This window comes from Oreochromis aureus, linkage group 16 (genome assembly GCF_013358895.1).
Source record: "Oreochromis aureus strain Israel breed Guangdong linkage group 16, ZZ_aureus, whole genome shotgun sequence".
Taxonomy (NCBI): Eukaryota; Metazoa; Chordata; class Actinopteri; order Cichliformes; family Cichlidae; genus Oreochromis; species Oreochromis aureus.
The window spans coordinates 36,034,771-36,058,846 of NC_052957.1; the positions used below are offsets into that span (position 1 = coordinate 36,034,771).

Genomic DNA, 24,076 nt, shown 5'->3' on the forward strand with positions numbered 1-24,076 from the left:
TGTGCATCCAGCCGGGCCCCAAACAGCAATGGTTCCTCTAGAAGCCAAAACAATGAAGACGTAGGTTCCAGTCTTTTCCATGTGAAAATGGTCCAAGCTTTGAAAAGCCCTTTATAAAACATTGGCGTGTCATAAGAACATATCAAATTACAGTTTAATAAAAACATTGAAGCATCCAAGCCCAACTCTCCTATTCTTCTTAAAATAACACTAGTTACTGGTTTCCAGAAAACATCTTTTTCCCTTCCCATCAAGTATTTCTGAATAAACTGCAATCTGAAAGCAGCAGTTCTGCTCTCCAGGTGACCCAGCCCTTGTCCACCTTCCTCTTTGGGCAAAACAAGCACAGCCTGGGGTATCCAGTGTCGGTTATCCCCAAAAAAATTGGTCAACAAAGATTGAAGTTTACACAATAAGCCAGGGGGTGGCTCCAGACAAGCTAATCGATGCAAGAATACAGAAGCAACTAAGTTGTTTATAATCAGCACCCTCCCTCTATATGACGTCTGGGGTAATAACCATCTCACCGTCCCTAATTTCCCCTTAACTGTCCCCAACAGCTTTTCCCAGTTCTTGTTTACCGTATCATCTTCCCCAAGTACACACCCAAATACTTCAAACCACCTCTTTTCCACTTCAAACCACCAGGAAGTTACAGGAATCCAGCACGCCAATCTCCTACTGCAAGAGCCTCACTCTTAGCCCACTTTACTCGTGCAGCTGAAAATCTGCAGAAGTTTTCAACAATCATTTCTAACTTATTGACATCTTTTGGACATCTAACAAAAACAATAATATCATCAGCATATGCAGATAGGTTAAAAGACATGTTAAAACCTGCTAAAATCATCCCAGCAATAGAATACCTAACCTTATTTAACACTGGTTCAATAGACAGAGCATATAACATACCAGACAGCGAACAACCTTGCCTGATAACTCTGGTTACTTTAAAAGGTTTACACAAACAACCATTTATTTTCAGTAGACTTTCAATGCCCTTGTACAACACCATAATCTTGGCATATAAGTCATTGCCGAGACCAAACCTTTCCAAAACACTCCAGAGGTAACAGTGCTCAACTCTGTCAAAAGTCTTTTCGTGGTCCAGAGAAATCAGACCAATATCACATCCCAATGAACAGGAGTCTTCCAAAATATCTCTGACTAGTGACACATTATTGACGATAGACCTGCTTGGCCTAGACCTTTGATGATTAATTTCAGTCCTTGTTAGAGACTCCCCCAGCTCCTTGGTGAAATCCTCAGAAATTCTGGGGAGACCGCTGCAGAAGGCACTAAAAGTCTCTTCATCCTCCAGGTACTCAGAACGATAAAGCTCTGAGTAAAAATCTGCTGCTCTCTGCCTGATGTCACCATCCGCTGTCAAAGATCCCCAGCAGATGATTTCAAACCATGTATGAACTTGCTCTGTCCTTTCTTTTTTTTCAGCAAAAAGAAAAACTTCATATGAGCATCCATCAACGAAAGGTTTTGAAATCTGTGCCCCCTGTGCTCTAGAGCCCAGCAACTCAGCCAACAAAGCTTTGTTAGAATTGAGGTTCTCAAAACAACCTAGAATAACTGTGGAATTTCCAGACACCTGCAGCTCCACTATTTCAGTCTTTAGATCTCTCATATATTTGGCTAAGTCCGAAGAGACATTGAAAGTGTACTAAGTGTACCACCACTGCCTTAAACACAGAAAATCATCTTTCCTAGATTTAAGCACTCTCCAGAAAAACTAAACGCTGTCTTGAAATTTGCATCTAGTAACGAAGCAGTGTTAAGATGCCAGTAAGCAGACTTATGTTTAAGATTTGCAATAAAAGCATTACAAGAAATCAGAGCATGATCAGAGAAAGAAACGGGATGTATGTTGCACTCTTTAAAAATTCCAAAATGATGTCTAACACAGTATATCCTGTCTAATATAGCTGCAGTCAAAAAAGTTTCTCTACACCTAGCCTACATAAATGGTCTTTTTTCACTGTTCATTTCCCTCCAAACATCAATTACAGACTGTGCTTCTGTCAAACGCTTTAGAAATGTCTCTGAGGGCACATGGGGTTCTAAATGATTTCTGTCCAACTCATCATTTTCTGTACAGTTAAAGTCTCCGGCCAAAAAAAGAAACTCTTCTGGATCGCACTTGCATAAGACATCCTCAAGCTTTTGTAAAAACAGAACTCTCTCTGGCCCCGTATTTGGAGCATACACATTCACAAACGTAATCGTGGAACACTCATACTTTGCCTTCACCACCATCAGCCTGCCCTTTACCACCTCCTGAAAATCATAGGACTCTGGTAGAAAGTCTTTTGAAAAAAGCAGCGCCACTCCACCACTGGCTCTATTTAAATGACTCAAAATCACTTCTCCCTCCCAGTCCCTCTTCCAGTCTGTCTCATTTAAACAATCGCTGTGTGTTTCTTGGACCATTAATACATGCATGTGCTTTAATTTCATTAATTCATACACACTGACTCTCTTCCTCATATCTCTGGCTCCATTCAGGTTTAAAGTAGAAACTCTGAAGTTACTGAAGTTACTGTCTGAAGACAGTAACTTCATGACTGTAATATGTTTTTACCTTGTAAAGCACTTTGTGACATATGTCTGTGAAAGGTGCTATATAAATAAACTTTACTTACTTACTTACTTACTTACTCATCACCAAAGATACAAGGATAAACAAAGATAGAAAACACAAAACCTTAGATGCCATCGTACTCCTCATCATTATTAAATTCCTGCTTAAGTTTTGCAACTATCTTTCTCAGTCTGTAGACTTCTTTGTCCGTGTAATCACCCTTTCCTTTATTGCTCAACTGTGATCTCACATGCAACAGAAGCCACTTCTTGTCTGGAAAAAAAATCCTCTATTTTCACATTTTTTTTTTTTTTTTTTTTTTTTTTTTTTTTTTTTTCACATTTTTCAAATTCTTTGTGACGCTGAGAAAGTGTTTAACATTTTGCACCCCGTAACCTTTCTTCTGCTGTCTAACAGAGGCTCTATAGGTTGAAATGGCCAGATATCTTCAGTCCAGCCTTCCTCTTCGCGTTCATCCTCTTCTTCCATATCACTATCAGATTCTACCCGATTCTGTCCTGAGCTTCCCAACGCCATTTTATCTGTAACATCATTCTCAATTTGAGAGCTAGCTACACTCCCTGATTTTGTCTTTTGGGGCTTTAAAGGACTCCTCTAACAACATCTGACTACCTTCTGTGTCCTCAGGATCATTTGCAGTTGTTCTCCTTTCTTGAGTCTTCACTGAGCTCTCCTTCACCACACCTGTGTTATTCTCCTGATTATCCTGTGTATCTATCACTGTTTGACTTCACGTGTGGACAATTTGCTTTACATTCTCTTCTTCTGTAGTCTGCTTTTCCTGCAATTAAGTTGCTTTCCAACCAAGTTTCCCACCACTTTGCTTCCCTGTTTCGTTTAATTCATTGCTCACTGAATCTCTGGCTTCTGCTGTTCTCTGCTTCTTTTCTCCTCCTTCCACCCGAGTTTGTTCTAAATTATTTGAAGGGACATATTTTCCAGGACACGCTCGAACTAAATGGCCAACCTTGCCACACCGAAAATGCACCAACATGCCCAAAGTCCCATATAAGTTATAGTCAAAATCATCCACTCACACATTAAACACTAAATTTAGGTCTTCATCCTTTTTATTTAGGATCATAAGAACCTGTCGCCTGTGTGAGACAACGTGCTTTAACAGCGGTGATTTGCAGCCCGATGACAGTTTTCTAATCAGAGAAATCATTTTTCCATGCCGAGACAACTCTCTCACCAGTAATTCATCACTGATAAATGGAGGAATATTTGCAATCCTGACTTTTTTCGCTGGTGTGCTTAGAGGACAAACCGAAAAAAAATGTCATTCATGACAATACCCTTCTCAATCACTTTATTTGTCTTCTCCACACTGTCAACAAAAATCACCACTGCGCTGTTCATCCGAGCAGCAGATTTAATGCTGCTATGACCCGGAATTTCACCCACTGATAGACTACACTCCTCTACAGAGCAAGGACAGGTATGATCTTAAAACCATGTTGTCTCGTAAGGTTAGCAAGGTCCATTTTGGCGATACACACGCCAACTGGCAAAAAAGCCAGTTTTACGCAATCAGCAAAATCACTACCGCTTAATATAATTCCATGCACGGTATAAAAAATCTAAACTATAATATCAGAAAAAAGACATAACAGACAGAAAAGTAAAGTTGGAAACAAGTCCTTAATCTCAGTCAGTCAGACTCACCACACGCTCCAACACTCCCAGCATGTAACGCAGAAAGAAAGAAAGACCTTTAACAAACGGATTTATTCAAATCACAATTCAATAATACAAACAAACGCTCACAAAGTCAAAGGAAACATCACAAAAATACCACCCAAAAACCACACAAACTTAGATCCATGTGTAGTTATCAAAACAAATACACTGAATAATAATATTACTCTAAAAATGCCAAAATAGTGCACCATCCTCCCTCAATGAACATAAAACATTTCGAATACACAACAAATCTGTAAACATCTGTCAAAGCAGTCTATTCTCCTCATGCCGTCCATCAAAAGCTGGTGCAGCTGAAAGTACTGGGAATACGTACTCATATCCATTATGCCACTGGTCAGCAAGATCGCAGTTTTCAGCAAATACTTTCAGTGACACAGGTAAGAACTCCCAGACCCTCTTCCAGGATCCTCTTTAAGATTCTGGTGGACTTGATGTTAGTAAGGTCGCATATCCTTTCTATCGATAGTCTTGCGAGGTGACCCAGTTTCACAATCCCAGCTTGAATGAACTTGATCCTTATTGTAGGTGAAGACAGCAAACAACCCCGTACAAGAAAGTCATTGTGAAACAATGGTTCCTCAAAAAGCCACAGGCCAGGTCTAGGGTCAGGGTCACGGAAAATCTTCACCAGTTTCCAAGCATCCAACACTGAACGATAAAAAGGTGTTAAACCCGTCATCTCAGGCTCTGCTGTTTTAAGCAAAAACAGATGCTTATCCAGTCCAGGATATCCAGCTTTCTGGAGAAGCAGCCAGAAAAAATCCACAATGAGACGCCGAACATCTTTAACCAGCCCAGCAGGTGGAACCAACACCACAAGCTTGTGCCACAGGGACGCGGCAACCAGATTATTGGCAATCAGAGCCCTACCCCTATATGACAGCAGGGGTAGCAACTATGAGCTGGGGTAGCAACCATGCCCATTTAGACAACTTGGACTCAACTTTTTCCTGTACGCCCTCCCAGTTCTTTTTCTGAAATTGTTCGTTACCTATAAAAAGTCCCAGTGTCTTAATACCGTTCCTTCCCCAGCACAAATTTCCTGGCAGGGTTGGACTGTTCTCTACCCACCATTTACCCACCAATAAGGCCTCACTTTTGTCCCAGTTAACTTTGGCCGAAGAAGCCTTTTCATACATATTTAACCTCTCACTCAGTTCATTCACATCATGTTGATTACTAATAAAGATATTAAGATCATCAGCATAAGCAGAAACAACTACCGAAGAACTGTGACCCATTCCCAGTAGGGTAAGACCTTTTAATTTTGCTCTCAATCCAAATAAAAGAGGTTCAATTGCTAAACCATATAGCTGACCTGAAATGGGACAACCCTGCCTAATACCTCTATGAACTGATACAGGGTTACTCATCCTACCTGCCACCTTCACTACACAACTAGCATTGGCGTAAAGTAATGTCACCCAAGAAAAAGAAACATTTCCCACACCAAATGCTTGCAAGGTCGAAAAAAGAAAAGTATGATCTACACAATCAAAAGAAAGAAAGCAAGCACTGGTGAACTCAGCAATGCAAAAAGACCTGGATGTCCATGAAAGACATCTGTCAAAGGTGTGCTGTGTGGCAGGCGGCGGCACAACTCAAACACAGGACTCAAACATAAAGGCGGGTAAACTGAAAGAGGCAGCTTCATTGTTGTATAAACCCAACACTAAACAGAAGGGAAACCAAACCCAAAACCAAAAAATGAAAACAAGGAACTAAGAGACTGAGAAATAAGGAGCTAGAAGAAAACTAGGAGTAGCGAGGGAAACGGGAAGCACACACAGCAATGTGGATGAAGCGACAACAAGCAGAGGAAGACAGAGGACTTAAATACACCAAAGATTATTAGAGGATGGAAAACAGGAGGGAACACAGCTTGAGGTAAACAGACTAACAGGATGGGAGGAAGCAAAACTAAGATAAAGCCTAAGAAACATAGAAACACTTAGGGCTGGGTATTGTTGCTGATTTCTAGAATCAATCTGATTCCGATTCACAAGCGAGTGACGTCAGACTTAAAGACCGAATAAGCAAGCGACTAATGCAGAAAACAGAGATTTTTAGATGTGAAACCTCTCAAAGTATACTGAGAGAGAAAGGCAGAGAGCAGTGCATGAAGTGTCATTTTATCGTGGTGGAAGCAAAACACCAAAAGTAAGAGAGAATTCATGACAATGTTTATGTGAAGTGAAATGTGAAGCGTAGTTTGGATCTTCTTTTGCTGCTGCTTCAGTCAATTTTGACTGGAAAGAGACAAAACCTGCAGCTTCAGAATCTAGCGCAAAAAAAGACGTAAACACAAAGCGCGGACCCACCGCATCAGAATCATTGAAACCCTTTATCACCGTTCCTCTTCCCCGCTGTTTTTTTTCCCTCCCTCTCTTTCTTTCTCCCTTTCCCTTCCCCCAGTCATGTCTGTCCTATATGTAACAACTGAAAATAAAATAAAATAAACAATAAAAACAAAGGTCAATGGACCAATACGGCAAGGCCGGGATAGCCCATTTGATAAAGTAAATCCGTTGGGCATCTTTCTTGGCCTCTAGACAATACTTCTGATGGCAAAAGATCCAAACGGGACAGGCAAAAAAAAAAAAAAAATTAAAAGAAGAATCAGTGAAATATCGGCTTTCAGCCCCGACAGCGTGTCTGTGTACGTGCCGTCGGCTGAGAAAGCAGACATCTCACTGATTCTGATGCGTCGGGTCGACACTTTGTGTTTACGCCTTTGTGCAGAATCTGTATACCAGCTCTCATTTACGTTTTTAGCTGTTTGGTGGCTGTTGAAATTTTGTGAGGCTAACCTGGGATTCTGCCGTTTCGGGCAAAATAGATTTATATGTAAAAATCGATTCGGGATTTTGATGAATCAATATTACATTATTCAAGCTAGTATCTATTTTTATTGGAAAATCAATCATCAAAACTCACCTCTAGAAACAGTGGACCATGACAACAACTGTTGATAGATGATCCCAGAATCATTTCCACAACAGCCAACCAAGTGTACAAGACGCTCCAGGAGGTAGACATATCCAATTCTATCATAAAGAGATGACTGCATGAAAGTAAATACAGAGTTTATTAAAGCAAAGAAGTGGAATTTTCTTGAATGGCCAAGGCAGTCACATGTCTGTCAGAGGGTACTGTCGCTGTCCCTCTGTCTTCCCTGCTGTCTCTCTCCCTCCTCCCTTCTCCTAGTGTTTGTTTTGTTTGTCTCTGCGTTCCTGCGCAGGACTCATCGCGGGTCCAAACCCCTGATTGAGCACATCTGCTATGAAGCACAACCTGTTCTTGATCACCTTGTTGTAAAAGCCGCTACTTAAGGTATTGGCTGAGGATCAGTGTTTGCTGGATCGTTAAACTGAAACAGTTCTCAATAACACTGGCTTAATCGTGTGTTTTTGCTCTACTTTCACCGTTGTGGATATTGGCCCTCTGTTTCCCTGGGCACAGGTTTTCAGAATTCCTCCCCTGGTGTGGTGAGGCTGACTCTGAGTGTGAGAGTGAGACACTTTGAACCCCTTCCCCCAGAGCACCTTTTCACATTTGTGATTGTTGGAAAGATTTTTGGTACTGTTAATAAATGTACTGATCTTCTGAGTCTGTGTCCGAGTCCACCTGGCCATTAGACGTGACAAGAACAACTTTTTAAAGTCAATTTCCAAAGCCAGCATATAAGTTCTATAATCTGGATGGCATAGTTATCAAAAATCATAGAAAAGTGCTTCGCTGTAAAAACAAAAAGAGACTGCTTCACAACTTTAAACAGAGGCTGAATTTGCTTTTTCATTTTATCTCGAAGAAAAACTGACCTCAGATACACCAGAAACCAGTACTGTAGGAGATTTGTAACCCTGATTTTGTCTGTGTGTTATAATCATCTTGCTCATGCAGACAAAAATTTTACAGACACACAAACTGTCAACAACAGGATGTGGATTAACACTGCTGAGAATAATTATTCATATCACAGTACTCAGTTTCTTTCAAAGAAAAATACTTTTTGCTGATAAAGATCATGGACACATGCACACAACTGTAGCACAGACAGCAGTGATCAGTTGCACGCTGTTTAGCAAACCATTTGTTTAACTTACACCACACTGACCAGTGGGGAGGTTTTTCTTATCAGCCCACTGTTACTGCTTTTACAGGTAAGGCAAAAGAACACAATGTTTTTCTATTTTTAACTCAAAAATGTGACACTGACAATGACCTGTGCCACATAAAAATGTACAAGGTGGAGGCTGAAAGTTCATGGGGTAAGTAATTACAAACACTGAACTGGAATAAAGGTTGATGACCAGTTGGAACAACACTTTACATGACCATCATCACAGACACCAAAATTAACAGTTGTGTTTTTAGCAATGATTTATGACAAATTCCAATTCTTTTGATTCTCATAAATATTATGTTCATTTCACGATCCCCTTGCAAATCTGATATTACATTGCCTTTTTGCATTTCTTTTTGTCTTTTTGCAAAAACTCCCCATATAGTAGCAGGATTTCTGGTATCAGATGAGATTTCCAGTAGAAAGAACCTGTTGATAAAAAAGCTCAGACTTGTTGGAGCCAGCAAAAAAGTTTAGTAACCAGTGTTGGGCAAGTTACTTTGAAATAGTAATTCAATTATAGTTACTAGTTACTTCTTCAAAAAAGTAACTGAGTTAGTAACTGAGTTACAATATTCTAAAAGTAATTAATTACTTGGAAAAGTAACTATTACGTTACTTAAAAAAAAAACAAAGAACGTTTAACCCTCTGGCGTCCAGGGTATAATTGGCCATTTTTTTACTACTCTTGATTTTCTCTCCACATTTTACCTTTAAAAACTATTTACTTTGCCTTGTTTGGTATCATCCTTTTTAGCGCAACCTCACGTGCCTGAATTTACAGTTATGTTCTCATTTTGTCATACTGTATAACCAGAATTGATCTAAAATCAGACAAAAAACATAAAATCAGAGTAGAAAAAGTTATATTTTTACTGTAACAACCATAAACATGTTTAATGAATCATATTTCATAACTTCAAATGCAAATATTAATTGTCAATTTTAAAATCCTATGCACAAGTTTTGCAAACAACAAAGTTATTTGCATCCATTTACCTTTTACCCTTTTTTTAAATAACCATTTCAAACTATTTAAAGAACAATCAGCTGTTCTGCATTCAGTAAGATGCCACATAAATTATTTGTGCCACTCCAAAAAAATCATTTCTGTCCACTATAAAGGAGAACATCACAGCCTGATACCTGCAGGCCTGACAGCAGCAGGTGTATCACCTCCGTTTCTACCTGGAGACAGCAGTCGCCTCATTGTTCTGACACACAACACAAAACTATCCACAACACTACACACTAACTACACAAGACAACACATTAACCACACACTCCAAACACGCTAAACATCACAAATCTCACATCTCAAAACTCGCTCTCTCTCTTTTTCTGCTCTCTCTCTTTTTCTGCTCTCTCTCTCTCTCTCTCTCTCTCTCTTTCTCTCTCTCCCTCTCTCTTTCTCTCTCTCCCTCTCTCTTTCTCTCTCTCTCTTTCTCTCGCCGTCACTCCTAAAACTTTTTTTTGTTTTGTTTTATTGCTCATAAGCAGAGAGTGCTTGCTAGCGCTAACATGAGGAAAAAACTGATGAAAAAACGCAGCGTATATATTGTTTATCATGACTCTGGTTTTACGTGGCCTATCAACACAATTTAAAAACTGGCACCTTGTTGCTTTGTCTTTAAGTGGTCATGTGATTGACTTACCACGACTACTTTATTCTTCCTCAGTCAAACAGCAGCACTCATGCGATTGTTTTGCCTCCTTAGCTCCAGGTGTTGTGCTAGACAGCGATCGTGATTACCATCCGCGGGAGCGCGCAGCTGCTTAAAGCTGTAGCGTCCAGATTACTTACAGCTACTTCCGTGCAACTGATATAACATGCGGTAAGCTGAACACAGCTTCAACCGTCTGTTTGTTGAAAAATAGTAACGGACCGCGTTTCCTTGTTAGTAACTGTAACGCCGTTGTAACGATAGGAATAGTAATTAGTTAGATTACTCGTTACTGAAAAAAGTAACGCCGTTAGTAACGCCGTTACTTGTAACGCCGTTATTCCCATCACTGTTAGTAACTCAGTAATTACATGTGTGCTGAGCAGGAAAGCAGCTCAAACTAAACCATGTTGGTTTCCGTCTTTGTCAGCCAGGAACAGAAATAAGATTGTGCTGTGGTCAGTGGAGGAAGTTGTGTTTCTGCTGAGGCTGCTGAAGGGCAGAATGAAATGCATGAATCTCTGGAGCCTACTCGCCCTGTGTCAACAATTCGCACAGATGGTGTCAGTACCACGAGTTCTGTTTTTTGCTAACATGTCTGCCATGGCTTATAGACGCATGTGGTCATCGGTGTGCCATGGTGAAAATAATTGTTCTGTTATTATTATTCTGTAATAGTTCTGTTATACTGTTACATGATTATAACTACTGCATATTTTAAATGTTTTATATTCAGTTGTATGTCCTGTGTCATATTCTGTAAATGATCTTTTTGGAATGGCTGTCCTGTGAGAACCACTTATCTGGAGAACAGGCAGGTGTTCATGAGCTCAAAGATGCAGGCATAAATCCTGATATTTCAGAAAATGCTATTTTGAAAATGCTGCTGAACCTGCGCCTGCTCGATTTGCGTGTTTTAATAGACCGGATGTGGTCAAAGCTGTTGCCCTCTCTGTCAAGGTCAGAGTTATTAATGACTTCTTTAAATTCCATCTTCACTATATCACACATGTTGACCATGGTGGAGAGGAGACTTATTTGTTGCAATGCTAAATCAATGAAGCTCATTTACTTGCTAATGCTTGCTGTATTTTTATATGAACGGCAAGTCGTTACTGATCTCAGAGCCTTTAAAAGGTGAGCCTGTGGCAGCTCGCCTCACACAGTAGTCTTCCATGAGCTTAAAGTCAAAGACCAGAGGTTTATCCATAAGACACATCTGCAAATCACCAGTAAAAAGCTCCTGGCCTCTCAACATACCCACTTCTAGACAGTGTTGAGGGGAGACAAACCCTACCACTCTATTTTCCCAAACCTCAACAGCTTCTTTCCAGTGCATACCTAACCAGTGATCTACTGTATAAACAGTTGTGGTCAGTAACTTACTTACATGCATCGAAGGCATGAATGCTGTGATACTCTGGGGCTTTTAATGACTAATGGAATGATTGTCACATTTACATTTTAAATAACCTTAAATTGGGAATGATTTTGGAATTCCTCATTCACACAAGGTAAACATACAGTTTAAAATACAAACACTTACTCAAATGATCTAGGTGGTGCTAAAGGATCTGTGATGCTTTTCTTTACTTGGAGCACCTTGGCCTGTGTGTATACTTTTAACATAGGTTATATCCTGCTCTGGAATGAGTGTACTGCAATCAGAAGTTCGAGTCTGCCAGAACAAATGAGTAATTATATTTTTAGGCATGTAAATACAAATACAGTGAAGGGCTAATGTTTCATTTGCTGAACACTGGTGTTGCATCTAGCTGACGGCATGGAGATACTTTCTCTCTAATAATAAAATAACAAGTAATTTTGCAGGATGTTTCACAAAAAACACAATTCAGCAACTCATCAACAACTCATCAACAACTCAACACAACGTCACAGAAAAAAGGTTATAATTGGTGATCTTTGTTTACGTCCACCTCTCCTCAGCACTTCTAGCTAGATGCTAAAACACTGTGAACCTGAGGTGGCAGCTGCACATGAATATGTCAGAGTGAAGAGAAGTTAATCCAGTGTGATCCATAAATAAGTATATCTGTCACCAGAAGCAGCAGTTGGTTTCAGCCGACAAAAAACTGGCTGACCCACTTTAACCCTGAGCCTGGTTAGTAACTGCAGTCGTCTGGTTTATGGCCGAGTGTATAAGGATCTAAAGACATACCCACGAGACTCGGTGTGTTAACATGCTAATGCATTTGTGGTATAAAAACTATTCTATGGACTTCTGTTATTTTTTTCTGGGGGCATTTCAGGTTTCTTATTATTTTAGTTCCTTAAACGAAGGCGGTGATGATAATTGTTTTTCACATTGTAACATTGTTTGAGCCTTAAAACACTCAGTGAGAAAACCACTGAGTCAGGAACCTGAAAGTCACATTAGCAGCAGAAGTAGGGCAGTTCTTATCAGTTGATAAACCAAGTTACATGAGTTGCATCTCAAGTTGATTGAGTGATTTACCATCATGTTAAATAGGTTGCTGATTATTGAAATGGTTATTATTACCTGGGGCAATTCAAGCACTTCAGTAGGAACTTTACAAAAAGTAATTTTAAAGATTAAAAAAATCATTTCAAAGTAATTCCGACCCTTAAATATGACCATCTCTGCCAGCCAGATACAGCTCTTTGTAATGCGGTACCTTCTGGATTTGTTTTGTTTTTTCAGTTTTCCAGTCAGTCATTCTATCACTGTTATTCAGAAACTGTTTGACAGCAGTCATCAAAGTAGGATTAACCATGAATAACAGCTTTGGTGACAGTGGGGTGGAAAAACTCCCTTGTAACAGGAAGAAACCTCCAGGCAGTTATCTGCTGTGGCTGATTGGGGTGAGGGGAGGATCAGAAGCTGCTGAAGAGAACCAGAGATTAATAATAACTAATGATTAAATGCAGAGTGGTGTATAAACACATAGTGAGCTAAAAAGGTCAGTGAAGAAGAAGAAGCACTCGCCAGCAGCATTGACCTATTGTAGCATAAGAGAGGATTCAGGGTCACCTGATCCAGCCCAAATACATGTTTTATCAAAAGATTCCAGTTTTAATAAAGCTCTCGTTTTCATGTGCTCTATAAATTACCTATAGGCTTCTCTTGAAGAAGCTGAAGGCTTCTGCTTTTAAATACCCTTGGATGTTATAAAAGGGTGATATGGTACTACAAGGTCATTAAGATAAGATGGGGCCTGATTATTTAAGACCTTGTATGTGAGGAGCAGGATTTTGAATTCTGGATTTAACAGGAAGCCAATGAAGGGAAGCCAAAACAGGAGAAATCTGCTCTCTCTTTCTAGTCCCTGTCAGGACTCTTGCTGCAGCATTTTGGATCAGCTGAAGGCTTTTCAGGGAGTTTTAGTACTTCCTGATAATAATGAATAATATTATGGACTATAATGAATAGTCCAGCCTGGAAGTAATAAATGCATGAACTAGTTTTTCAGCGTCACTCTGAGACAGGATATTTCTAATTTTATGCAGACTGAACAAATTTAAGAAAACACACATTTGTTTGATAAATGCATTAAAGGACATCTGATCTATGTTGTATGGCATTCAATGCAATAGTAAGTCTGCATCCTCATTGACAGGCAAACCCTGAAAAACTCCATTAAAGCAGATTTTTCTTCAGACTAGTACAACAGCCTTATACGTGTGTAGTGGTGAATAACCTGTTCTCTAAAACCCTCAACTGCAAGTTGAAAAAGAGCATTATTCTATTATTTTTCTCAAAGCGCTAATTAGCAGATGGTCCTGGTAGACAAGTCTGTAGCCTACACAGGGTTAAATCCAGATCTGCTGCAGGTACTTTTTCATGGTATGATACTAATCTGTACTATCAACAAAAACAAACAGAGGAACGGTGCATGTCTCTGTGGTTTATGTCGCACAGACATGTGCACAAGACTTCCAGTAGCAACTTTTCAGCAAGTGTCAGTGGCTCTAAACTGTGAACGAACTGCAGCAAAATCTTTTCTCATCATATAAAGCTCTACTAGCACCATCTACAGTCCAAAGCACTGTATTACATGCTACCCTATCACACTCTGTAATGACAAAAAATGCTTTCTGATTTAACCATTGTGGCAACAAGTTATGTAATGAGGTGCTCAAATAAAGGTTCTGGGCTTGTTGTAGCTTCAGCAGAAAATAAATATGCTTTGCACATTTCATTTGATGTTGAGACAAAACTGAGAGAGTGTCCTTTATTTCAAAAAGTTTCATTTTCATTGTTGTTGTTGTTGTCCTTTTGGCTGCTCTGTTCAGCTGTGACCATGACAGGCCACCCAAGGATTTTAAGACCATATTTAAGGGAAAAAAACAGCAAACTTTTTACTTACTTTATACATGCAGTTTTTATGCACCAATAATTTTGAGAACCAGCAGCAGACAAACAATATTTCAGTCTTCATCCCAGTGTATAGAGGCTTGGTTCAGCTGTCAAGTGATCAGTGACGTCCGAAGCTTCAATCGGTACATTGCTGCTGCAGTATCTGATTCAGTGGTGTATACAGAAGTGACTCTTTAGTGGGATTTGTGCTGTGTTGTGGTGATTTTTGAGATCGCAAACCCATGTGGGATATACTGAGAGACATGGAGCGAGCAAGAAAGAGAGGATGTTCTGCCTATTGCTATATAAAAAACAAATAGAATAACCTTATGTATTGTTTTTATTTTAGCCCGTGATATTAAACAGAAGCTGTCATTTCAAGTTGTAGATGCAAGCTGGTCTTCACGCAAACTTTTGCTTTTGGCCACAAGATGGCACCAAAGAGGACTAACACAACACATCACTAACACAAGCTTCAGTGCTTCAGATGGCTTCATTTGGCCGTCACTACATGCTGACACTATATAAATAAAATGGAAATGAACTGAACTAAAAGAGGCAGTTTTACTGCAGTAAGAAAACACTTAAGTGATCTTAAAGGAAACCATGGCTCTGCAATGATTCAGACAATATACTGTATACACAGAAAAGGATTGGGGAGAGAGGATGTTCCTGGGGAACACTGCTGACTGATGAGACAGGGGAAGCAAAAGTGAGCACCATACACAGGGGGCAGGAGACTATCAAAATAAAACAGCACACACTGATACATGTGACCGGGACACAGGGACTGGACCACAGAGAAGGACAGGGAAAACCAGATGGAACACAGAGGGACCAGACAGACACATGGGGATCAGACTGACTACAACAGGAGACGCTGATGACAAGACCAGGAACAGACTGGACATGAAAGGGAACTAATGTAACTCAACAAGAACCAGCAACTAAACACTGAAGAAAAGAAAATTCAAGACAAACTGATACAGAAAACTATTACAGAACTAGAACAGGAAAATCTCTTCAATAAAAAAGAACAAATCATAAGACTATAATCAACTCAAAAACTGGGTCAAAGACCGAGGACCATGACATATCTGCTATTCAAGCTGCCATCTCCCTGAAACAAAGTCTGTGGTATGTGTGATCGCATATATGTGAGAATGGTGCTGCACTGCTTTGCATTAAATGGTGAGTGGGTGTCATCTGTGCTACATCCTGCACACGTTGTATTTCTTGTATCTCTGCACAGGCTTATTCCTGTTAAGCTGGACTGCATCTAGACTGGGTCTAAACCAACCTGACCCTTGTGCATGTCACATTCATTCACATGTATTACTGGGGCTTCACAGGGAAAGACGTTTGTGCTGCCAACACAAATGGAATGAAAACAAGTGCAACTTCATTTGTGCTGCTCACGACACTAAACATTCATAGCCATGCAAGCAGTTTTGCAGTGAGCTAAATGCTAATGCTAGTATGCCAGTATTGTCACTGTTGTGATTCTTCTTTCAGCTGTTCCCCTTACGTGTTGGCAAAGCAAACCATCTGCCTCCAGTTTTGCTGTTCCCTAGCATCCTCCTCCATGAGCCTCCTCTGAGGTCACCCTTTTGCCCTCCTGCCTGGCAGCTCCACATTCAACATCCTTTTTCCAGTATATCCACATCTTCCACCTGCTCCTAACTCTCACTATAGATCACAATGTCACCTGGAAATATAACAGTCCCCAGAGACTCCTGCCTATACTCATCAGTCAACCATGTCATTACCACTGCATCTTAGATGGCCCCCACCTGTCACCGCTGCTGCACATGTAAGCTGTTTTCACCTTGGATCTATCATGCCCATTTTTACCTTGTTAGCCTCTTTATTACTGTTGAATCATGACCACTGACCTTAACTGAGGCAGGTGAGGCCTGGAGTTCTTTAGATGCTATTGTGGATTCTTTTGTGAAAAGAGATGAGTGAAAAAAAAGCTCCATATATCATACATATGATACATACTAAGTCAGCTGATCAAGCCCTAACTTTAAGCTGTATCAAAAAAAAAAAAGTTTGAAGCCTAACCTTAAAAGTAAAGAAGGTGCCTGTCTCCCAAACCCAAACTGGGAGCTGGTTCCAGGGAAAAGGAGCCTGAACGCTGAAGGCTCTGCCTCCCATTCTACTTTAGGAACAACAACAGACGTCTGTGTCCAGAAGGGTCAGTAAGCAGGGCTCCAACACCTTCGATGAGCCATAGTTTATGCAGTGAGACACATGATAAATATGCTGTATGTGTCATTGTCTGTGCCATGTGGACGTCATCTTGTCAGTATTTATCTGTTGGCTTCTCTGTTATTTGACATAAGAGAAAAGAAATAGCCCATTTGTACACAACGAGACTTATTCTGATTCTAAAGGACTTTTAGAAAGTCCTGAAAACTATTAAAAAGTGTTTTCCAGTCTGAAAATGTCTCCTGTTGCAACAACACATATTCATATTTTTCAAATAACAAACGTACAATTTAAAGTCAAAAAACTTTATTTTGTGTTAATATCCAACATGAATACATGAATATTTGCTTTGCATTACAACAATAACAATAGTTGCAGTAAAACACAGCTATCATTGTACTCTTTTAATTATTCCAAGCATTGCATTTTAAGTTGCATTTAAGCTGTGCACAATACAAGTGATTTTACATCTAAACTCAATGGAAAATTAAAGCTACAGCTTTTTACCATAATTTGAGTTTACAAGAATGTAAACATTATTTTTTCACTTAAAAAGTAAAATGTTATTTTGGTGTTTTTCATCAGTCGTCAAAGAGGTGAAAATGATAATCCCCACCCCGCTCACTAGGTAGAAGCAATAATATTATTCTAACGCTTCTAAGCCAAAGAAAAATCTGCCCTGGACACGATAGCTCGACGATCAACGTTCACATATTACAGATGATGTTTTCACATGGAACTGAAGCTCCGTCCACCTTATGAAGCATGCCAGGCCACGGCCTCAACATTTCTCTCCTCCCTCGTTCACATTGGACAGTCTGAAAATGGAAAGCATGCAGATGTTTATGGAGTGAATAATTATCATTGCTTTCAGTGGATAGTATGCAGCAGAGCCTGACAGCTACATGGAAGGAAAAGATCACATGATTTGTCTGTGACACGAGAGGCTTATGGAAAGATTTGACCTTTAAAGGATAAAGATTTCTGTCAGCCTGACATATTGTGTTTCTGTTGTTGAACTTAAATAATCCTTTAAGCCACTAAGACTTCTACTGCAGTATATGCATGCATATATTCATGGTTAACAGCCCAAGAGTACTAATGGCATGAAGGTGTAGCTACTTTATGCCTTAACGGATAAACAGGCTAAAACACTGAGAAGTGGTTGGAAAGAAATAAGTGGGGCAAACTGAGGTCAAGAAAGGTTTCTGCAAGGTTGCTGTAAGGCTGTCAAAATGGAGAAAAAAAGCCCTACAAAGTGAAAGAGTTCTCTTTACAGTTGTTACAGTATCAACAAGAGAACAACTTTCTGGAAATCTTTAACAGGCAGCTGAGCTGGGACGGCACGTGGAGGATGCAGCATGCCACACTGAGTTTCCTGATCCTGTCCAGCCACAACAATTTGTACCTTCGGCTGAAATTTTAAAACATTTTAGAAACAATTTTAGAAACATCAGTTTGTTTGTGCAGAGGGCAGAATACCCCATGGAGTGCCCGAGCACACAGGAAATGATTTTCCTAAATAGCATGGTAGAAAAAGTTTCCATGTCTCTGAAACTGTTCTGGATGAGGGGCGAAACATCAGTGACAAGTGGCTCGCAGCTGATAAACGCATCGAGGTTTAAAAACACAAAACTGCTTTATGGGTTTTAACCAACCTGTGCAACTACATGGTTTAATGCCTCGTGTTTGCTCTTTCATAAGTGCAACTACAATATTCCACGTGAAAAATTAGAACCAGTTACCTTCTGTCTGCAAGGCAGTTAGCCAATTACTGATGATTTACACCACAGATTCACACTCTTAGCATCAGAAACAGTTAACTGTGTTGGAGTCAGGTTGTTCTAACACTACTAATTAGAAATAAATGCTAATCAAATTCATGATAAAGACAAAATACAATAATAATGTTCTGACCTGGAAGTAGATGATGATGATTAAGACACAAATGATTGCTATCACCAGGACAACCACCGGAACACTGACTGGTGCCGTGTTATCATCATCTTCCTCTTCTTCACCCTGGTGGTGACTTTGCCTCTGAGTTTCCTGCACGGGGCAGCTGGAGCTGTCTGTGAACAGAAAATAGGAAACGTGAGACTGAAAAAAAGATGTGCACTAAAAATTTCAGCTCTGTGGATAAACATGCCAGTGCGGTCGCCTCACCGAGGACATGAATGAGTGTGCCATTGCCAATAAGCCGCAGGTATGGTGGTGGGTAGAAGATCTGGATTTCACAGCGATACATATCTGTGTCAGTGACATTCAGTCCAGAGAGTGTCACCTCCACAGTGTCATATGTGGTCTCAGCAGTACACTGCACCTGAAATGTACAGGACATCATTGTATCTCAACACTCTGTGTACAAGTTTCACTTTTTTTATTTTGTATTTCAGTCTTATGTCTAACGTTTATGCCATTTCTAAGAGTGCAATCTTCAGTTTAATGTATTATATAATGAAGAAAAAGAATATTTATGGAGGAAAAAATATGCATTTGTAGGACGAGGTCTGGATTCTTAATGTTTGAGACCTTAAATGGTAAATGGCCTGTATTTGTATAGCACTTTACTAGTCCCTAAGGACCCCAAAGCACTTTACACTACATTCAGTCATCCACCCATTCACACACACATTCACACACTGGTGATGGCAAGCTACATTGTAGCCACAGCTGCCCTGGGGCGCACTGACAGAGGTGAGACCTTATTCACTAAAGACGTCTCATGCATGCAGTTTGCTGAGCACATGAGCCACCTTCATTTGATAACTGAGGGCAAATTAAGGGCGTAATGAAAGTGGGCTTCTTCAGTTGTGAGCCATGATATAAACATTCTTATATAATGCTTTTCCACTCTGAGGACTGAAAGCACTTTACATAACTTGCCTCATTCCCACGAGCACTGTTTTCTCTGCTTTGTAACATTCACACACTGATGGATGCATCGGAGGGCAACATGGGGTTTAGTACCTCACCCAACGATATTTGGCATGCTGACTGGAACAGAAGGAGGTGGAACCACCAACCTTCCAATTAGTAGGTGACCTGCTCTACCACCTGAATTTTTAAGCATAGCTTCCATAAAGTTTTATGTTGTGTCACTAGCAGGAAAGAACAAGTCGCAGTGGCAGATGCCTGAAGAAAACTCAACCTTAACAGGCAAAAAAAGCACAAAAAGAACAATTACCAGATCTTTTTGCTCCATACGTGTCTTTCTCTGGTCTGTGAAGTTAAGGATGGAGAAGCAGAGTTCTTGGTAGCCATGGAGGCCCTTCAGCACAGTGACTCTGGCTTCCTCAGGGTATGGGTATTTCAGGCTTTGTGGATGGATAACACACTGAATCTGTGCCACACCATTGGTGCTCACCACTCTGTAGGGCTGGGTCACTTTCGTAGCTGGCATGGGAAAAGGTATAAGTGACTATTAGTAGTAGCAATGAAGAAGCAAATACATGTCAGAAGCCACATTACTATCACCATTAAAGCTAAAACCGTTTACATATCAGAGTCCAGTTCCAATGGACTCCAGTCAAGATAAACAACAAAACCAAGGTATTCCTAAATGTAGGTTAAATCGTGTTGGAAGGTTCCCAGGTAAACATGTTTAAACTCATTTTCCATTGAGCACTCATAGAAAAAAATATATAAATCTTTTCATATAAGCCCCAGTATAACGACAAATGAACTAACACAAGAAAATAATACAATTATGGGAGCATTTCTGGTTTTTGTAAGCTTTGTATGGATTAAACAGACAGGACACAACCTTTGGAAAACTTCACAGGAGCTAAGACACCAATTTTCTTCTTTCTGAGAGCTGAGGGTAAAGTGTGGAGGAATGTTTGGAAAGGCATTCCGACTCCTCCAGTTCAAAAGTTATCAAATTTGAATTGTTGTTTCATTGGTTTTCCTCCAAGCTGAGTCGTTTCAGAGATTCTCAGAAGTTTGGCGTTGACAAACTCAATATGCATCATTTTACCTCGTCCCCTCCTCTGTTACTCCTGTGTTTGAATGTCTACCAAGCTGATAGTTAAATTCAGCACCTACCTACTGAAGGCCTGCTGAACAGTGACATTTAATATACCTGAATCATTTAGATCTTACATTAGAAATTCCATTATTTTTTATGTTTTTCATCAGACGATGGAACGGTTCATGATGTGCTTGTTGAAAATTAATTGAATACATTAAATTTCCTTGTCTCCTTTCCTGGCTAGCACTTTAAAAGCTAAAACCACATTACCATGCCTTATAATACAGTTAGCTAAATTCACAAGGAGCAGTAAACTTCAGAGCCACAGCAGCAAAGTGGTTCAGGTAAGGACAGCTGAACCATCTATCAAAAAGAAATATTGCTGAAGATTCACTTTATGATCACTTTTGTCATTCTGGTGGCAAAATGTCTGGATCTAAGGGTCACTCCACCTGTCAAATTAACGTCCGTTCTGTGATTACATCCTGCAAACTAAAGGTTTCAGCAGTCTTCACATGTATTTAATATATTCCATGTATGGCGCCTGAAATGATGACTTCTTTTAAATACAGAAAATACCAAGTACATGGTTCTTCCACTTCCACCTGACACCTTAAAACCTTACATGTTATACATCACTGATGCTGGGCTTGGCAGCAGAGTTTTAAGTTTTAAGTCAACAGTAAGTCTTAAACTTGCTCATGTAGGAGCAAAGTTTGTCTACACAGCTCCACCATTAAAGCTTCCAAGCTACTTCATATGTCTGCTCATATGGAAATGTAGTTACTATGGTACATGGTCCAGTAGCTAGTCAACACATCTTTGGTGTCCCAACTAATCCTGTCAGAACTGCCCTCAGGTTCTTCTATGTGCCCCAAAGAACACAGAGCTTCATTGGCAATGGTTTTGCATGACTGTGGGCACCATTGTCTTAATCTGTGGTTAGTGGTGCTGTTTAATGTGATTCCAGTCTCATTCAATTTTCTTGTTCTTAATGAACTTAAAAATAATGTTTTTTAAAGTGTTACAAAAATCATCAGTAAAAGGCTGTTTATACTCACCGCTCCACACAGGCAGGCAGAAGCTAAGAGCTGTCAACACAATCCATCCCATCATACAGTGAGTCAGGAACATCCTACTGTATTTCACACTGCTACACAGAAAGCCACAGGCACTTAAAATGATCTTTAAGCTGGCGATCGCTCACACTGAGCAAATTTGACAGAAATACATGAAAATGAGTGAAACTCATCTTTATATTTCCTTACGGTGCTGTCATGGAAACTGTGTAGCAGCACAGGAAATGATGATGAGGTTTTGCCGGTAAGAGAGATGGCAACGTGGTTGTGGTTCTGCTGGAACACTGAGAAAAACATGAATTTCATTTTTCTATAATTTTAATGAACTAGTTTAATCTGGGTATAGCAGCATCCTCTGTCTTAATAAAATAGAAGACGCTGCTCAAAACTCAGTCCAATCTGAAACATGAAAAAACAGGGCAAAGAAAGGAAATCGTGGTAAAATATGACAGCAGTCAATTAAATTCTAAAGAAAACTTCAACATTAATAAGACAGAAAAACCAAACATGATGGTGTTTATGTTCTTTAAAGGATGTGAAGAGCGTAAGAATGTAAATGTTCCAGAACAACTACTCTTAAAAAAAAAGTAACACCTGCTGGCTCGGGAATTTTTACATCTCTTTCTACTCTATGAATAATTTAAGAGCTTTTGCATATGCTCATACAGCAAGTTGAATAAAAGCAAAATTCAGTGATTCAGTGCTTTATTCAAATATACACTAAATGTTCTATTCACTGAAGCTTTTGTGTCCGACACTAATTCCAAAATCAGATCGTTCAGGTTTTTAGAATTTTGTTGATTTTACATGAAGCGTGTGAGCGAGTCTCTGAGGCACAATCGTTGATTGAGGCTTTGGCAGGTGAATCTTGGGTGGAAACTAACGTGCACAAATGACTTGTTCATGTGGAAACTTTTGCTGGGTGAATATTTAGTTTGAATTCCTGTGACTGTTGAATTTTCCTTCCAGGTTTTAGATAACAGTGCAAAATCTGTAAAACATAAAAAACAAATCCTTACTGTTATTTTTCACTGAACCATTGTTAACATGATTTTCTGTTCATGACTCTTCCCAAGTTAATGAATATTCCCAAACACTTGTGTATTATTGCTGAATATTTGATATTTTACCTTCATATAATTTTATTGTCTTAAGTTGTAGTTTAACTTCTTTTTATACAATTATCTCCTGTTTGAAACAGCCAACAGGAAAACCGGAGGATCAAAACTGGACTTCAGATGGACCATTGTGTAGTTTCTGAAAACAGCCCTTTACAAGCAGCTAAAACAAAACCCCGGGAGTGGCTCGTGAACTGGTGGCATCAAGAGGTTAATTCATCTTTATATGCTTTAGGCCACATTTGGTTTTGCTCCATTTTCCTGTTTATCTAAAACTGATGGACAAATTACAATAAAATTCACATCAACAGTTGACTCAGAGTGCTTTCTGTTTAAAAGTTAGGGACATTACAGTGTCAGAGAGAAAGCTACCATCCCCAGTGTGACATAGTGGGGGGTGTCGTGGAGTGGGGCATGTAGAGTTTAGGCAAACAAAAACAAAACAAGGCAGGATTTACGACTAACCCCAAACAAATCAGCAGAGCACTGAACTGTGTAGGGGGGTAGAGTGACTGCACAAAGCTGTGAGTGGGATGTACAGTAGAAACTGTTTTTGTTTTCCAAAACTGTGTTGCCTCATCACAGCGGGAGGGTTTTCAGCAAAAACACAGACAAACGTTGTTCTCTACTTAGCCGGGTCCATTCAGTTCCAAAATAACACCTTAGTCTAGTCCAGGTTAGCACAAGTATATATGTTATGTTTAAGTTTACTTTTTTAACCTGCTGTGACTGAAGCAGCTTGCAGAGACCAACTCTAAAACGTAATAACTCCGACTACTTTCAAGGCAAAAACAAACTGTGTCACTAATTTGGCACATTTGTTCCTGTAAAGCTTTTAAAAGACTTTTAAAACAGCATTCGATTCCTGCTTCTGTGGCACTCTGCAGTATAATGCAGTGCATGATGCAATCAGCGCCCACAAGTTCCCCACAAGTTGTATTTTAACATTATCGCTGATTTGCTATTTCTCTCTGGAATATAACAATCATTTTTGTAGTTTCATTTATGCATTCCTCTCAGGCCTGCTGCACCTAATATGCAACGATAAGGTGCAAACAGTGGAAAACAGCTAATTTTGCAAGCGCATTTTCAGATAGTTCACTGTGAAAGTGCTGATGTTGTGACATTCGGTGTCCTGACGTCACATCTGTGTTTTGCCTGGAAACACTCTGTGGGGTTAAACCCCGTTTTTTACAAAGCTGACTGAAGTTACAGTCAGCACTACAGTCACCCGGAAAATGG

At 39.8% G+C, this 24,076-nt stretch overlaps 1 protein-coding gene across 1 annotated transcript; it reads right to left on the reverse strand.

Annotated features, from left to right (window-relative positions):
• Window positions 1–16,979: 16,979 nt before the first annotated feature.
• Window positions 16,980–21,879, reverse strand: LOC116318888 (cytotoxic T-lymphocyte protein 4-like). The gene is made up of 5 exons (XM_031738048.2): window positions 21,699–21,879; window positions 19,852–20,060; window positions 18,831–18,987; window positions 18,582–18,736; window positions 16,980–17,482 (listed from the first exon to the last, which is right to left on the reverse strand). The coding sequence occupies exons 1-5, from the start codon at window positions 21,769–21,771 to the stop codon at window positions 17,372–17,374; spliced, it is 705 nt and encodes a 234-aa protein (XP_031593908.2). The 5' UTR covers window positions 21,772–21,879; the 3' UTR covers window positions 16,980–17,371.
• Window positions 21,880–24,076: the final 2,197 nt, after the last annotated feature.

Excerpts from the sequence above, each read along its gene's own strand:
- LOC116318888 (XM_031738048.2), bottom strand. The coding sequence starts at position 21,771 with ATGTTCCTGACTCACTGTATGATGGGATGGATTGTGTTGACAGCTCTT. Across the intron at positions 20,061-21,698 it reads CTGCCTGCCTGTGTGGAGCG|CTACGAAAGTGACCCAGCCC; the intron begins GTGAGTATAAAC and ends TTCCCATGCCAG. Across the intron at positions 18,988-19,851 it reads GTATGGAGCAAAAAGATCTG|GTGCAGTGTACTGCTGAGAC; the intron begins GTAATTGTTCTT and ends TGTACATTTCAG.